The sequence below is a fragment of the Symphodus melops genome, assembly GCF_947650265.1.
Source record: "Symphodus melops genome assembly, chromosome: 2".
In the NCBI taxonomy this organism is placed as follows: Eukaryota; Metazoa; Chordata; class Actinopteri; order Labriformes; family Labridae; genus Symphodus; species Symphodus melops.
Genome location: NC_136692.1, coordinates 9,339,929 through 9,357,187, shown reverse-complemented (window position 1 = coordinate 9,357,187; position 17,259 = coordinate 9,339,929). Strand labels below are relative to the sequence as shown.

Below are 17,259 nucleotides of genomic sequence, written 5' to 3'. Positions count from 1 at the left end.
CTTCTTCTACGTAATATTTAGGACGCTTCCCATCAGACTCAATTCATTTAAAATTCTGTTTTACATAAGTGACACACAGGGGGATAAGTAAGGTCTCCCTAAAGAATTTATTTAGTCTGACACCCATGAACCTAAACTAGAATTTAAATTGATGATGAGCCCATGATACTTTGTGAAAGATAATACCCGTTAATGTCCTTCTTATACATATAGCAGTCCTATATAGCATCATCCTTTCACACACACACACAAAGCATTTCTTTACAGAGAGACTGAGACTGAAAGATTAATGATGAATAACATTAATCACAGAGAAGACCGATCTCTACAGTTAGCAAATTGTTATAAAGATAGACATTCAACCTTGTGTAAGATTATAAAATTAAATTACTTCTCACCTGGTAATTGGAGAAATATCTACGATGCTGAAAACGATCATGGTGATAGTAAACGAACGATACGTTTGTGTAACATTTATATTGAGTCATTTGTCTTTCAAAACATACGTCCTTCAAAGGAGAGTCCCTCCTGGTGCTCCTGACTGGACTGCCAATAAGAGAGGATCCACCTTTGTAATTAGTGGCAGCCTTTAAATCACATCCTTGCATCTGTGAGAGACGCCATCATTGGTTGTGAAGAAAATGAAAGTGATGCAGGACAGATTTGTTATTGAACTGGTTAATTAAGACCAGCGCTTGCTGTGGAAAACGCCTAATAAAAAGCTGCAGATTGGATTAAAAGGGATGTGCATTTTAACATTTGGAATGATAAATGAAGACAGGATGAGCACTGCTTGATCTCCCAATCAATTTGCAAGGAGTTGATCAAGTCTTAATTGAGTTGTCTTATTAGTTCTGCTCACTCAATACACATGGCCTTGAGGTAGGAGGATCTCTTGAAGGTGCCGTCATGTTGAACATGTGTACTTTCCCACCACATAATACTTACAGTGCTCTCTCTCTCTCTTTTGGTCTTTGGACTAAATGCCCATGGCAACTTATTGTGAATGAGAAAAAAGAGCCACACAGTCATTTCAATGTCAGAAAAACGGAGCAGATTTCAATTAGTTTTCCCCAGAGACCAAATAGAAACAAAATAAGAAAAATATACATATAAACAAGACAACAACAACAAAACAACAAAAAGGGATTTCTAAGACTCGTTTTCAGGAGGTTATTCTGAAGCCCACCCCTCCCAAAAAAAGACATAAGAAATGATGACCTTGGTGTTCCTCAGCAAGACACAGGTGGAGCTCCTTCACTGTGGCTCGATCCATAGCAGCCTGGACTTGTAGCATGTCCAGCTCCTCCTCCAGGCCAGCTCTGCAGAAACATAACACATAATCAACTCTGATCTCCAGTGAGATCTATTGACGATCTTTTCTTATCAAAGTATCTATCTTTATCTTTAACTGCTTTTCACTGACGCACTGACTTTCTCCTCACAAACGAACTCGATCCGCTAATTAAATTGCTTTTTTAATTCATCTGGAAATCAAAGTGACAAGCAACATGAAACGCCAAGGTAAGGGAGTACAGTGTGCTTCTGTGTGTGGGGAACAGACAAACAGAGTGGAAAGGGTGCACAATTACCTCGCTGCAATTAGCTTGATTCCTGCTAAAGGCTAATTATGTGGAGCCATGCTCGAGACTTTGCACTTTCAAGTTATTATTAGGACCCCAACTGAAGTCTACCGAGGATACGCACAAGCCCACTGAGACAGCCACACCTGAAACACACACCTAATTTCCCTCCCCTCTGCTCCACAGAGTCAGAGAGAAACACTGGAAACAAGCTCCTGCTGCTGTAGTGGCATTCTTCACTCGGTTAACCTCATTACAACAGTAGGTCTTCTTTTTTTTTTCTCACTGACTTCTTAAGGCATGCAGTGAGTGCAGCATGAGTGAGACACTGTAGAATTTTAGGAGTAACAGGTCACTTAAAAGCTGTAGTGAAATATGATGAAAATAATGACAATTAACTCAAACTAAGCACTTGTTTGAACCAATCTAATTTTGCTCGATCAACCAAGAGGTTTGTCTTTCACACATTTGCCGAGAAAATGATTTGGGGCAAAGTTATTGCCACTGCACAGGGAAGGAAAGTAATTAGCTTTTTGAACCACACAGTCCAATAGAGGCCTGGGCTAATGGCTGACCACAGCTTAAATAAGTACACAAATGACTCTCCCTGAGGGGGGTGAGGAAGCAGATGGATATGTGTCGCTCCTCTATAGATTTTCCTCCATAAATGAACCTGCGTCGATGAGGCACCAGTGCTGCCTTATGTGTCCAGGCTGTTAATGGGACAAATGAGCTGCAATGTGCAGTGTGTGGAAGGAGCCTGTTCCATCTCATGTTTCTCTTTTATGCCTTTTCGGATGCTGATGGTATTGACGCTGCACCAAAGTTCATATGCAAAACACTCCATTTTGTTGACGGATAAGCATATTTTCTTGGATGCCAAAGAGATTAGATTGCAGATGGAGCTCAGCGGCCAGGGGTCTCAAGTTCCACATCATAATATTCTGGAGATGGCATTCTTTTTCAGTCACACTCATAGACTTTAATAGATCAAGAATTAGAAGAATGTGACTGTAACGATTATTTTCAAAAGTGCCGACCTCTTCTCAGTATTCCCAATAATAATTCGCTGATAATGACGGGAGTCATTTGTGAAGGAAAACATGACTTTTAACTATTTAACGTTGTTATAAACAAATGTAACTTTAAATAAACACAACATCCAACAGTACACATTAAAGGGTGTGGCACATTAAGAAGGAATGAACAGATTTTTTAATGACTGAGAATTTTTGTTGAAGAATACCATTTAATACAACCAGAGCTTTTACAGCCTTCGACTCTTAACAAGCGGCAAATTCTATCATAGACTCTGATCTCACATCACACCGTCCGAACACTCACACTCTGATCTACCTACCTACACATTCCTTGTGTGTTTGTGTGTAAGCATACATGGCCAATAAATCTGATCCCACTCCACTAAAGAGTGTTTTGAATGACGTTTGCGCGTTTCCCTTACAGTCTCACTCCTCACAGAGTACACCGTCTGAAAAAACAGATGCTTAATATTGAAGCCCATTGAGGATTTGATGATGGAAATATTGTTGAGAATTGAAGCGTGTGTTAAGGCAACACTTTAAGGCTCTGTTAGCATTGGTCTAACTCCCAACCTTCAAGAGATATGCTTCAGATCTGCATCACATTACAGCCGCCTTCACCTGAGAGAAAAAAAACAAACATTTTCTCTGCATTAGACTACCTTGAGTTACTTGCATTTTATTGGAAATGAAACCATGTTTTTTTTTTCTCTAACATCTAAGCCATCTCAGTGGAGAAAAGGTTTTATAAAGCCATACCTACTATAGAGTATTTCAAGTCTTTTTTTTTTTTTTTTCCCCAATCTGGATGATAAATCAAATAAAGCTAGCTGGACAATTTTCAATTCCCTCTCAACTTGCCGCCTCACCTGAGGTAGAATAACACTCAGAAGGCATAAAAGCAAACCAAGTTTCTTGGCAGAAAAGCACACTAAAGGCAACAGACAGGTGTTATGTTTGGTAATGATGTGGTCTGCAGTGGAAGTCTGTGTCTCACGTCGCTCTTTTGGCCCCATTTTTGAAAACATTTTCTCTCTCGTGCAGTGCTACAACTTCAGCCCTGAGCAATCCACTCCATGTCATTTGATCTCTTCTCTACCTGTGTTGCACCTAGAACAGCTTAGAGCGTAAGCTGCCAGACTCCATCCACAAGGGTGTACAACACAACATCATCTGCGGCCATTGTGTTTTCACGAACCGGCTTCCTCTTGGTTTCTTTCCTCGACACATAAAAATACACAGGAAGTGCGGAGAATAGGGTGAGAAAGCAAAAACACCTCTGGCATATTTATCACTGGGGAGAGAATCTTGTTTTTGGGGGGTGTGAGATGGGATTCCCTTATGGTTAAACTCAGGCTAGAGGGTTGTTCATTCATAGTGGGAGTTTGGGTGGATGAGCCACCGCTGTCAGCAGAGATGGTGACTGGTGGAGTTTACATGGCTCAGTACTGTATTTTAGCTGCAGGCAATGCAGCAACAGAGGCAGCAGCGGTGAGACTTTAAGATTTAGGTTTCTTCCGCCACAGGCCGATGACGTGAGAAGTATATGAAGATTCAAATTAAAACTACTAATAGAAACAACCCAGGATGTCCACAATATTCCCTGCTTTAGAGGCTTGATGCTGCTAGGTATTCTAATATGAAAATATAACATCATTGTCATTACACAGGAGAGAGAAACAAACCGGTTTTTTTTTAAAAGTAATGACTTATTCTGCAGTCGATTGTATTTGAATTTAAGAGGAAAAAGAAATCTACATTCTCTACTGTTTGTATTCATTGTTGAGGTACTGTAAGTGTTTATTATTACGCTCATGTTGGTAGCTAAGACTTGATCACACAGTGAAGCTTGCATCATAACTAAGTGCAGACCAGAAACATTTTTTTTTTTTTTTACAAAATAATTAATTTTCCAAATAATTAATGAAGGAAAGATCCTAGTTGTCTGATTTAAAAACATGAATAAAACATGATGTTTGTGTGTGTGTGAGCAAATATGTCCCTCCTCCAACTAAGTCCTGGTCCGGGGGGCAAAAGACTCTCATTACTTCTAATACCTTTTGGCAAATCAAGATGAAACAAACAGAAATAGAGGAATATGGGGAACATCAGGGTAAACTTTATTAAACTTAATTAGAGTCAACGTCGCTTACTTGGGAGGATCACGTCCATAATGGTCACTCTCTGTAGAGGAGCTTTCACTGCTGCTCAAGTGCAAATGATCTCAAAGGCTTTTTCCCCCAGTAATCGCTGCCTAATTTATGCTTTGATGTCGTCTGAGTATAGCGTCTTTAGTCTGAGGGCGCACGGCGTGTGTTTATTCTGTTTATGAAGCCTAAATAATCCCTGCCTCTTTTTTACCAACAGACCTTTAACAACAATTAACAAGCACAGACATAGAGTGCTGCAGACACATGCATAATGAGACAGATAGATTTATCCTGCTGCAAATTTTCAGGCCCGTCCTGCTCACGTCTAAAACCGCCGGACAGAAATCTCAAGCAAAAATCAAGCTTTGTGTGAATTGCATTTAAAGCACTCTGTTATCTGACAGACAAAGTGTTTAGGTGTTGAGGAATGTGTCATTATTAAAATTATTAGAGAATGAAAAGGCTGCTGTTGTTGTTGGATTGTTTACAGACTAAATAAAAAAAAGCAACTATGCAGTTTCATTATTAAGAAAAGCTGAGATCATTGGATGACTGCCATGAATTCAAGTCTTTAGAGAATTTGTAATAGATTACCGTAATTAATAGTAACATATCAGTTGTTAATGTGTGTGGAAGATTTTTCTTTAGATTTCACATTAATAATTTTCTTGACGATATACCAAAGCTGTGAAGTGCAAACACTGAGCTCCTGTCATGATCTGTTTCTGCAGAAAAAGCTGCGTGACTTCTTCAGTTCTTCACGATATGCGTTTTCCACAGTCAAGTAATCGAGTATAAAAACCTTCTGATTCAAGAGGCCATATGTTTTCTGGAGTGATCATCTCTGCTGCGTGATTGAATAGATGGTTCTGGATTTGAAGGACCAAGGTCACTACATGATTCCATAAACGCTGACGACTTGGACGTTTATTGGAGGGCAGGAGAAATAATAACCTGAATTTTTCTTTTGGCCCCGGAATTTTTATCAATCAAGAGATGCCTCATCATGCATTGATATTTCAGATAATTCAACATGAGCTGAGTTGAACTGACGGGTGGCAGTAGCTTGGGCAGGGAACTGGAGGGTCGCTGGTTCAAGTCCCGGATGGAACCCTGTTTGTGCATGCGTTTACTTCAGCCTATGTGTGTGTGTAGCATGATTATCAAGAGTGGAAACACAAAATGTCAATAAAGTCAGTTTTGTTTTTTGATTACGTAGAAGACTTAGACAAAGTCCTCACACTAACCACAAGGATTCTCTTTGAGATGATTTCTAACAAGTGGCTGGTCCTATAGCCCAACATCAGTGACCAACCTGGCAGACACTCTTGTACAATAACAGGAACACATTTCTGCTTCCATTTCTTAAACTCTGACAGAAACAAAATGTGCTGAAAACTTAAAAGCCTCTCAACATTAACCCCTGTGGTTTAATGATGAAGCATCGACGTTCTTAGGAACAAGACTCTGACAGATTAATATCTAAAGAGCACCGTAAACCTACTGTCCATGAGTCACACTGACAACCACTAATTCGTGTTAAAACAAGATCTGATTTTGTTCTGCTGCCAGCTCTTGTAAGCTCTTTTTTTTTTCTGTGAATCTGTGAATTTCCGGCTAAAATCACAACATAACACATTTAACCTTATAAATTAACTACTTAGCTTGTTTTACTATTATAACGTCGTACTGAATTAAAGCTTTTTTTTAATAATATATTTCGGGGGTTTTTATGACCTTTTTTGAGAGACAGGAGAGAGTCGAAAATCAATAGGAGTGTGTGTCACGGTTGTAGAAAAACAAAAAAAACAAAGGAGGGGGACACTATTGCAGAAACTCAAACCAGAATTATTTTAACAAAAACTGCTCGAGGCAAAAATTCAAAACAAAAACCTTCTCCTAAATATAACAAAAGCTAGCCACAAGACACTCACGACTTACAACACCTACACACGACACAGAGAACTCGAGAATGAAAGAAAACGCTAGAACACTGAGAGACAGCAAGGAGAAGGAATGACAAAATAAAACAGGAAGCACTAAAGACTAAACACGGAAAGTATCAACACTAACATTAACACACAAGGGAAACAAGCAACACTAGAATACCAAATAAGACAGAAAACAACTGCGAAGCACACTCGAGAAGAACGAGAAATTAAAGGACATCTAAACTCTGGAACACCAAACTAAACCAGACTAAACCCTGACCGAGTGAGAGGGGACTCGTGTTGGAAAGGAGCCACAGGACTGACATGAAGCCTGGGAAACACGCCTTGAGGATACAGCCTCAGTACATGGACGCACGAGCCACGCCTACTGAATTTAATGCTGAACAGGGCAGTGAGGGCACGTTTATTTTTTTCAAGAATAATAATTCATTTCATAATTTTCCTATCTTCAATTATACTAATTATTTAAAAAAAAAAAAAAGTTTCTCAAGGAACTGGATTTGCATTGGGTACCTATTTGAATTCCCTGTGACTCAAATCACCACCTGTTGGTCCTGAGGACTCACTAGTCACTACATTAACAACCTAACAACGTCACTGATGAGGTTTTCAAAATGACTCTAATGGTTGCAACTCTAATAGTCCACAAACTTTGGGCTCTGAAGTGCATCTTTTTAAGATGAAATCATAAATATAACAAACATCCTAACAATGTTCACAGACACACTGAGGCGAGAGGGACCTTCAGTAATGTGTCACATGACGTGATCGTCTTTAAGGTTTCTGCTGTGGGTTCTATCATCGATTCATAAAAGTTATCAAAGAAAACACGAGTGGCTGCATCGTTCATAAATCTGCTCACAGTACTGCAAACGGACCAGTTTCACCTTCAGGCTCATCCTGTTGTTGTAGTTCAAACATTAGAGGGGGGGCCCTCATAACCTTCTCTTAACACTGTGGGGACCCACTGTGCAGGCGTTATCCCAGCAATATTCATTCTGGGAAACTGTCCTTTGGGCCTCAAGACAGCTCTTTTACAAGAGCTGTTTTTGGAGGAGGTGAGAGGGAGCATCTGTGCACAAACACATGACAATGAGGAGGATGGAATGAGAGACAGATGAAGAGTTTCAACAGAAGCCCACCACTAGGTGTTTACAGCCTGATAAGGGGTCTTTATTTGGCCCTAAATTCTTCTGCTACCAGGAGTTAATGAGCCATTAGTGTATCATTGCTAACACTTATCTCACACAACCTTCACAAAAACAATCATTATAATACGGTCAAAGGAACAACAGGCTGCAGAGTCTCCCGGCAGCCAGGCTTTCACAAACTATTGATGGTGTTGGATTATGATGCACACACTTTTCTCCTTCTCTTGGTACCTCTCAAAAGAAAAGGTTGGTTAAGCTGACTTCATCTACACGTTAACTTCTGCTACTTCCTGTAACAGAAATGGACGAAGACTGTGAGAGAAATCTGAAGCATGCTTTCACTTAGTTTAACACACTTCTCTGTGCATGTGTACAGATTCATAACCTGGAAGAGAATTCTGCCAGACTTTTTTTTCCTTCTTTTTTCTAAAGCACAAGTTTAAGTTAACTTTGTGCCAGGCACCCCGGGTGAGGAGGGGGCCCTGGGGGGAGGGGGGGGGGGGGGGAGATGAGGTGGAGCTGGTCGGGGGCACATGAAGGGGATCAAGACCAACCCTGGAGGACGTGAAAGCTACAAAGCTAGGAAAGAGGCCGGCTGATAGCCGTCCCTTGTGGTTCCCATCGCAGGTCAGTCCCAAGGACCCTACGTGTTTGCTCTAGCCTGCCTGACCCCCGACCGTCCAACGCTCCACTTTGCTCGGCTGCAGTCGTGGCCAGGCAGGCAGGCGGATGGACATCCCTTAACAGGCAGCATTGGCGGCACCGGGGCTGCTAGCCTGTAATTAGCTCGGACAGCTCAGGCTTGGAGAGAGGCAGCCAGGCTATATCATAATGAGCTCAGCTGGGATTAGGAGGACAGGGCAGGAGGGTGAGCAGAGGGGAAAATGGTAGAGAGGGTGGGAGGGTGGTGGTGGTGGTGGGGGAGGGGGAGGGCAAGTACCAGAATTCTGGCCTCAGCCTGCTGCAGCATCACAGAGGGGCCGCAGGGAGGCAACTGGAAAGACAAGCAGGAAGAGGGGAAGGAGAAGGTACAGAGGCAGATGATAGAGGAGGGAAGAGGTTAGGAGAGGTGAACGCTGGGGGAGATGGAGGGAAGGAAGTCTGCGGCTTGAGGCCAAGCTTTGTGGAGCATCATAAAGGGTCAGTGGTACTGGTAAGGTTACAGGGGGTTCTTTAGATCAAACAAGACAATGGCTATTCTAAGGCCTGAGACAGACTAAAAGACGAAGACAACTTCAAGAAGGAAGCGGGAAACAGCAGGAGAAGTACAAGTGAAAGACATTTAATGAAAGATCAGAAAGTCAAATAACTCTCACACATCCACTCCTGAAAATGGACTTTAGAAATGTCTTTTAGACACTTTTCAGGACTGCTCTTGTGTAATGTTTGCAACACTGACAATGTGGCTGTTTGTGATCAGCTCACCTCAAAGTTGTGTCCTTATGTGAAAAGGCTACAGGTCAACCTCAGCACGAGAAACACTAACACACCGTATGAACCTAAAAGCACATGAAGTCTCTCACTGACACACAGCAGCACAGGGACAGCAGTTTGGTGATGATATTTCATTACATGTCATAACTTTACAAAGACACAGCCAGAGATTGAGATAATGTTATTTTACTTCCTGCACTTTTATGTGCAAATTGTGGGGCAGCCAATTTTGCAAATGAGCACAGACTCTAATGATCCTGCTTTGGCCCCTGCTGGTTGGTAATGATGTGGAGGGTTAGGTGAATGCTGTGAAGCCGGGAAGGGCACTCCATATTTTTGCAACATCCACAAACAGGAGGGGGACAGCGGGAGTGCATTTTGGTTTGTGTGTACAGGGGTTAGAGAGAGAGAGAGGGGAGGACGTTTTGAAAGAAAACGCACGTGTAGAATGCAGGTGACTTACTTCTCCATGGTGAGTTTCCTGGTGAGGTTTTTCAAGTAGGCGAGCTCGTTCCACACTGAATCACTGTTCTCTTGTCTGAGCTGCCACGGTTCTGCACGCTGCATCCTTCCACCTGGCCTGAACACACACAACAAACACCAAGACAGAAGTCGAAATGTAGAGGCAAGCAAAGGCATAGGTACAAAATGAACACGTAATTTATGACACACACACACACACACACACACACACACACACACACACACACACACACACACACGGAGAGTAAACGTGCTAACAAGGGGAAATGGTTGCTACTGTACATTATTGTGCTGCCTCTGGCCAACACACATGGGGTAACAAGGCCCCTTAGTCTCATTCTGTTTTTGTTATTCAGCCATCTTTAGCAGTATTCAAATGAGCAGCCTTGACTTTGACATTTCAGTGGCGACTCATGTACACACACACGCATGTTTGTTGGAGCCCAGGGCGCTGCCCGTGTGGCAGGGCGCTGGACCATTCCCTGTGTGCCATGCAAATGTAAATAATGGCAAAAACACACTCGCAAACGAGGTCATTCAAATGACTACACCTCACTTATGAATACTTAATGACAATTTGTGCTCAGTAGCAGCCCCTTCCATTGAACTTCCCCTCTTACTGACACACACACACACACACACACACACACACACACACTGCTCCTACTGCCCCAAATGCATCCCTACGCACCGAACTCATCAATCAGTCTTGGCCCAACACATTCAATTCCAATTAGCCTTTCATTTGAAAACTAAAACGGCTTTTACAGAGAGGTTGCAAATTCAGCAGATGAGGAGCGAATTGTCACACACAGACGCGCCCAACACGGTGTCTCACATCCAGACAATCAATGAGGCAAAAGGTGTGGAAATGGACGGCGAGGGTCACTGCGATTGCAGCGGGTCTCTTTTTCCTGCAGTCATTATTGGCTCTGTAGACACAGCCGCGCTACGCTAATACTAGTTAAACCCTGGTGCCTGGGAGTTGAGGCTACTGAGGAACGGCAAATGTTTTCATTTAATACTGCTAATGCCCCCGTGTGCAATTTAGAGCACTTGAACTTCTGAGTCGCGTATGTGTGTGTGTGTGCGTGTGTTTATATTCATGTGCTTTCTGTTGGCTTGGGTTAGTTTCCCAGAGTGCAAAGCTACTTAACATGTAATCTCACTGTATGGTCACAGAGATTGATACACTTTTTCTCACTCTATTTCACCCAACACATTGAATTTAGCATAAACTGCCCTAAATCTTCCCGGAGCAGTAATATAACCTCCTATTTTACCCACAGCTCTGTTTTAATTTTCTCTGTGTGATTTTTAGGTTTGTAGTGTATCAATTCCACTTTTATGAAAGGTGCATGAAGCTTTATTAAGTCACGGTAAAGCTTTATACATTTTAATTTGTTTACAGTGGGCCTAAAAGCTGTTGAACATTGGAGCCATGAGAGAGCTATCTTATCCAGGCCTCAGTACTTCCTCCCTGATGGTATCCTAGTTTCCATTATTAAGCAGGAGGAAATAGAGAGAACTTTTCCATGCCGCTGCGGCTAATTGCTCTGATTCAGGGGGAATCTGTTTATGGGCGCAACTTTGATCAGAGTACGGATGCTTTAATAACCTTTAATTTTATTTGCTCACCCCCATCATCCCCCGTCTGATTAAAAAACTTTTTCCCTTCTCTAATATAAATAAGAAGTTGGCTTTTTTCCCCCTCTCCTTCATGCCATTTTGGGAAAATATGGTAGTAATGGTGAATGGCAGGGTGGTTTCCATGGGACTGACCAATTATGCACCACCGGCATGCCAATGAGGCTGTGCTGTGTGTATGGCTGGTTATTTCACACATGGGTGACGTCACTTAGCAGCACACCGTACAGCAACCAGCAGTCCAACCCCGAGCTGTATTCTGCCGAGGAGGGATAAAGACGTGAATGATGAAAATCTGAAATACAGTTTCTATCACCAACACACTTTCTTTGGCTCATTCTGCATACATACTGTGTCTATATAAACGGAAGTCTTTTTAAACACACGCACGTTAAGAGCAGGTATGGAGTGAGACACATCACAGGCTCATCTTTGGGACTTGCACAAAAAAAAGGGAATTAAAAAAAAAAAAAAAAAAAAAAGGGGGACCCCCCCGCATCTTTCCAAAAAGGCAACAACACAGCATGGAAGCTACTGAGAAATCCCTAACAAGCTCCAAATGCAATGAGACTCCACGCCGATCCCTACTGACTTGTTAGGGCCCTGATTTCCCAGCACTAATGGGAGTATTTAAGTCATTTTCCATTGTCTCTCGTTCAGGCTGGCATTACCCCAGTGGGTTTAAGAGCTATTTGAGGATGGGGCTTAATGCCAAATGAATGCCAGGATCATAACGTTGAGTGACTGGCTGGTGCCATGGAGGGCTCTGACTGAAAAGGGCAAAGCTGCCTATTGCATCAACTTGATGTGAAATCAGTCATGAAATTCAAAAACTCTGACACTGGACGGTGCGACATACTGGTTATGAATTTGGAGTTCGCCTTAGCTCTTCACACGTTATAATAGCCCTGTTTATCTCATTACCATTTGTTTCTGATGAAACCAATTTTCAGTCTGACAAAAGTGCACTCTTTTACCAGACAGAAGCTTCCTTTGATAACCTGCTAAAATGTCTAACAGCAGCTTGACTGGTGTTGACTCTGAGAGTCTTCTCTCCCTACATCTCTCTGTCTTTGTTCCCACTGTCTCAGACACATGCTGTTGAGCCGCGCTGAGCTGACATGAGCCGAGTCGAGCCGAGCGCTGAACACGCTCTCTCTCTCGCTCCACTTTCACACGGGCTCACATTGCAATTCTGTTTTCTTTAATTAACCCGGAGAGAAAACAGCTGAGGGGGTCAACACTTTGCTCCTGCGTCGCCACCAAACATATGGGCCTTTAGTTACACTTCACAAAGGATTCAATGACGTTGTTGGAGGAGAGGGGGAAAAAAAAATAAAAAAAAGAAGGTAGGAATAGAATCTTGGAGACAATTGAGAGAACAAGACTTCTGTATTGATGACATTTTTCCGGCACGTTCTCTGCTTTGTGTGAAAGATCCCGTGGTTTCTGCTGAAGATAACAGGTCGAAGCAGGAAATGGCCCTCAACATCCTCCTTCTGCTCCTCTCTCCACATCCTTCCACAGGCCTTTTCTAACACCTAGCATCCCCCCCCCAGGAGCAGACACCTCCAGCCTCTGGCTCTCACATCCTAATGAATGCTGAGGGAGAGCAGACGCAGAAGCGCACACACTTGGCACAAAACGGCCCAAATTGACTGGGCTTAAAACCTCGGAGCTTTTACGAGGCAAACGATGGAATTTCTCCCGCTCTCTTAAATCCAGCGCTCAGGTCTTGTCAGACAACATGTGGAGAGCAATGACGCCCTAGGACTATTTTTGAGAGCTTTCAGGGGGTTATAGCATAGAATAGAGTTTTTCTTTAACACAAGGAAGGCAGAACTGTGTACTTTAAATTATTGACTGCTGCTGGCCAAAACAGGACGTTAAGGCAGCCCATGATAATTATTCTCATATTCAACTATACGTCTAGAAATGACATTGTACAGAGAGAGCACAGTCTACCGAAGTTAAACTCCTTGTGTGTTAAACATACCTGGCCAAGAAAGATGAGTCGGACTCTAAATCCCAGAAAGTTGTGAAAAATGTGAATAAAAATGACTTTCAGCCAAATGCGATGTCTTCAGAGCGATTTAAGCTGCTGGAACCAGTGAATGCTTAGAATGTATTGCTTGAAATATCAAAACAAAGATTTATCAGGATTGTGAATTGATACTGTATATATAAAACATCCATGTTAATATGCATGCATTGGACACTTGGCTTGACTTTTAATGTGTTTGTATGACGTTGTTGTGTGTATTGGCCTTGCATCTCCTTCGTGTTGTGATGTCAGTGACTTCGATGTTTTTGTTCATTATCTTTTATTGCCACTGATGTACCCAGGTGTCTCTTGAAAAAAAGACATTTCAGAATGTCGATGAGACGAGCTGGTGTAACAGGTACAAGCGAACAAAAACAAATTTTTGATCTAAAACACAAGGCCTGTGTATTTTGAGTTTTGTGTGAATACTCACAGGGCGGCCGATCTCTCCATCCCTTTCAGTTGGTCTCTGACTGTCTTGTAGTTGGTCTGAATCAGGCGAAGCCGTTCACAACGTTTATCGTGTGCCCTCCTCAGCTCTTCGTTCTCCTTCATCTGGGTGACACGGGGACATGATCGCTCCCATTACAAGAGTTGTACATGTCAAATGAAACATACATTTAATGACAAAGGGAGATAGATTCATGTAGGCCAGCGCAGCAGTGGTCCAGGAGCGGAGTTGAAGCAAGCCTCACACCGTCTACATATTTAAAGAGGTTCCACAGCTGAAACACCTCTTCCTGACAGTTACCAGCAGGCTCGGGTTCTTTGCTTTCCTCACATTTCTCCTTGACAACTGCGCCCAGTCTCACTGAGCAACTGAGACATCATTACAGGACGACATTTACATGACGAGTCAGCTGGGCCACAGGAACGAACGCACACACAAAGACCTAACCCACTCAACCGATGTCCAGCACAAACAGTGTTAGTAGCGTTGGGTTTGTTGCTGACATTGTTGTTGACAGCCATTAAAACACAAGCAAGATAGTGCTTGAGCTTTAAAGAAAGGAGTAAGGGAAAACAACATATAGATTTTTCTTGTCAGGGGCAACCCTCCTCTCCGTCTCACTGACCTTAACAGCGAGGGTGATGGAGAAAACACTTTCAACAGGCAGGACGAACAGAGGTGGAAAAAAAAAAGAGAGAGCAAAAGGAGGGGAGAAAGGCAGCTGATGAAAAGAGAGAAAAGAAAAAAGAGAGAGCGAGAGAGAACAGAGAAATTAGGAGGAGAAGAAAGAGAGCAAAGCAAAAGAGAAAAGTGAAAAGAAGAGTGCAGGACAGGTTTCTGCTTGAGTGGCCAGGGCTGGGGAGAGTTGTCGAGCGCTTTCTGAAGGGAAGGAGCTTGTTTACTGCTGATATGACACGGCTGCCCTGCAGAGAGGGAAATGCGAGCCCTCAGCCCTGTTATTATTAACAAGGACAAAGAGAACAGAGAAAGCACACAAACATGCGCCGGACACATGGCGGGTGTGCACGCACACACACACACACACACACACACACACACACACACACACACACACACACACACACACACACACACACACACACAATCGCATGCACGATGCACATTTCGCACAGCCAATGTGACAAGTATGGATTTTCCCCAGTGCAGATTATTCACATAGGACATATGCAAGACATCGTTGGCCCCTTCAAGCTGCCCCAACCTCTCAAAAACAAAGCTCTAATGAAAGGGGGCCAGAGTCGGGCAGTGTTAACTGGTGGAACTGGGAGCTCAGGGAGGACACAGAAGACTTGAGGCTGAGTGATGGAGGAGAAGCGAGGGGGGGGGGGGGGAGCCAGGATACAGCAAGTGGCAGGGCATTAGCCACATCATGGCTTCCCAGGCTCCTTATAGAGCTTCCCCTGGGCAGCCCGGCTCTGGTCATCAGGCTACAGACCCTTGCCCACCGATCAATACACCCCCTTACCCAGCTAGCATACACATCCGTGGACGTTCTCAAGCTGAAAAATAATTACAGAGCAACAGCTACTGTTTACTTGAAAGTGTGCGGAAGAAAGAAAAAAGGGGGGGGGGGGTCGTTATTATGAGTATTGTTTGTTTGTCTGCTGCTGTTAGCTGCTAAGGTCAACATGTCAATGGTACAGACTGGCGTACCCAATTTCAAAGCTATTCTATTGGAAAGAATTGAAGAGGATCAACTGGAGAATAACAGGCTGGCCCAGTGAAGGACCACTCCATGACGCTGGAGGTGAGATGCATGATGTGGATGATGGTGGGCATGATGCTCAATCCGAGCTCAAGTCAAAAGGACATAAACACCGACTCCTGCTCTCATTAATATGGTCACAGATTTGAGTTGCTAATCACCGTTTTTTTCTGTGCATACCTTTGCTAAATGCCCCTCAATTGGCAGACGTGTAAATGGCACCATTACCAAAGACAGTCATGCGTGTCATCTGCATCCACGTCGAGCATTTCGGTCCGATGAGGCGTCTGCCAGTGATGTAATTCAGACACTTCAGATCTGACAAGAAAATGATTCCTAATGTGTTCCTGGATTGTGCTCAAAGGGAGATGACCTCTGCATAATCACTCACTCACTGGTCAGGCTGACAGATGGAAAGGATAAAGAAAGGCAATGAGGAGAAAAGCTTTAGAGGAAAGTCCAGAATTGTGAACACACAAGAAAAAAAACAAAAAAAAAAAAACAACGGAAGTGGAAAAAGAAACATTGCTGACATTAAATGAAAGAGAGAAAGAAATTGAGACCTGGAAAGAAACATAGGGGAGAGGTGAAAATAAAGTTTATTTCGCTTGGAGTGAATTTGCAAAAGAAGAAAGATGATTTGTGGGAGATAGATGTCAGAGGACATGTGAAGTTTAAAAGACCGATAAAGCCGGTTCGTTTAAGTGGAGAAAGAAAAAAAAAAAAAAACCTGCTGCATCGACTTTCACCAGCAAAGCTCCTCTCCTGCTGTTTCACTGCCTCCGCATGCTCTGCACTCACTCGTGCACATTTATGTATGTGTTTGTGTGAAAGACATTGTCAGAGAAGGTCATGGAGTAGGCAGTGGCAGCACAAGTGCAATTGAACCCTTTGCAGATGGTGACTGTTACCGAGCCTCCAACAACCCAGCGGCTGATAGCAGCAATCACATATGTGAGATAGTGGCTAGAGCAACAAGCGGCTCCATTAGAGGCCTCGCACACGATCAGCTGAACACCACTACGCCACTGTATGTGCCCTATTGAGCTAAGAGGGCTTCAAAGTGTTTCAAAGACTCGGGCAGTCAACAGCCAAAGGAATGATGGGAAGTAAAAAACAAACGTTGAGCTAGAGAGACAGATGCAGACACAATAAAGCGAGCTGCAGAAAATCAAGGACAAACTGTATAACAAAGGTTATAATGAACATTTGGACGTAGTTATCCAGGTGAGAGAAAAACAGGAGGATATTGTGTGTATTCTATACAGGCTACAGCATGTTAAGTGTTTACCTTTAATTGCAGCAGCTCCTCAAGGTCTTGAATCCTCTGTTCTGCCCCTCGTTTCCTCCTACAGCCCAACTCCACACTGCTGGCAGGGGACAGGGACCTGGACCGCTGCACAGGTGCACCCTGGGATAGGTAAGCAAAGAAAAGCACTGGGGTGAGTCCTCAGAACACACTTCACTTGCACACAAAGGCACCGAGTCATGCAACAATTAACAAACTAGAAACGCTGCATGAATGCCAATGGTGGACTTATCTGTGCTCACTCCGTTCTCCTCCTCTCACCTTGAGTAAAAACAACACACGTTGTCTT

General features: G+C 43.2%; 1 protein-coding gene across 3 annotated transcripts in view; it reads right to left on the bottom strand.

The window, feature by feature from the left end:
• cntln (centlein, centrosomal protein) overlaps window positions 1-17,259 on the bottom strand; it is an 80,511-nt gene that overhangs the window by 38,791 nt on the left and 24,461 nt on the right. For all 3 annotated transcript variants that reach the window (XR_013778679.1, XM_079338359.1, XM_079338358.1), the window contains exons 11-14: window positions 16,953-17,072; window positions 13,918-14,039; window positions 9,774-9,890; window positions 1,222-1,322 (exon numbers count right to left, since the gene is read on the bottom strand). Coding sequence is in view for 2 of the 3 variants with exons in the window: in XM_079338359.1 (XP_079194485.1) it covers window positions 1,222-1,322; window positions 9,774-9,890; window positions 13,918-14,039; window positions 16,953-17,072 (460 nt within the window). In the remaining variant the exon portion in view is untranslated. The remainder of the gene's footprint in view (window positions 1-1,221; window positions 1,323-9,773; window positions 9,891-13,917; window positions 14,040-16,952; window positions 17,073-17,259) is intronic.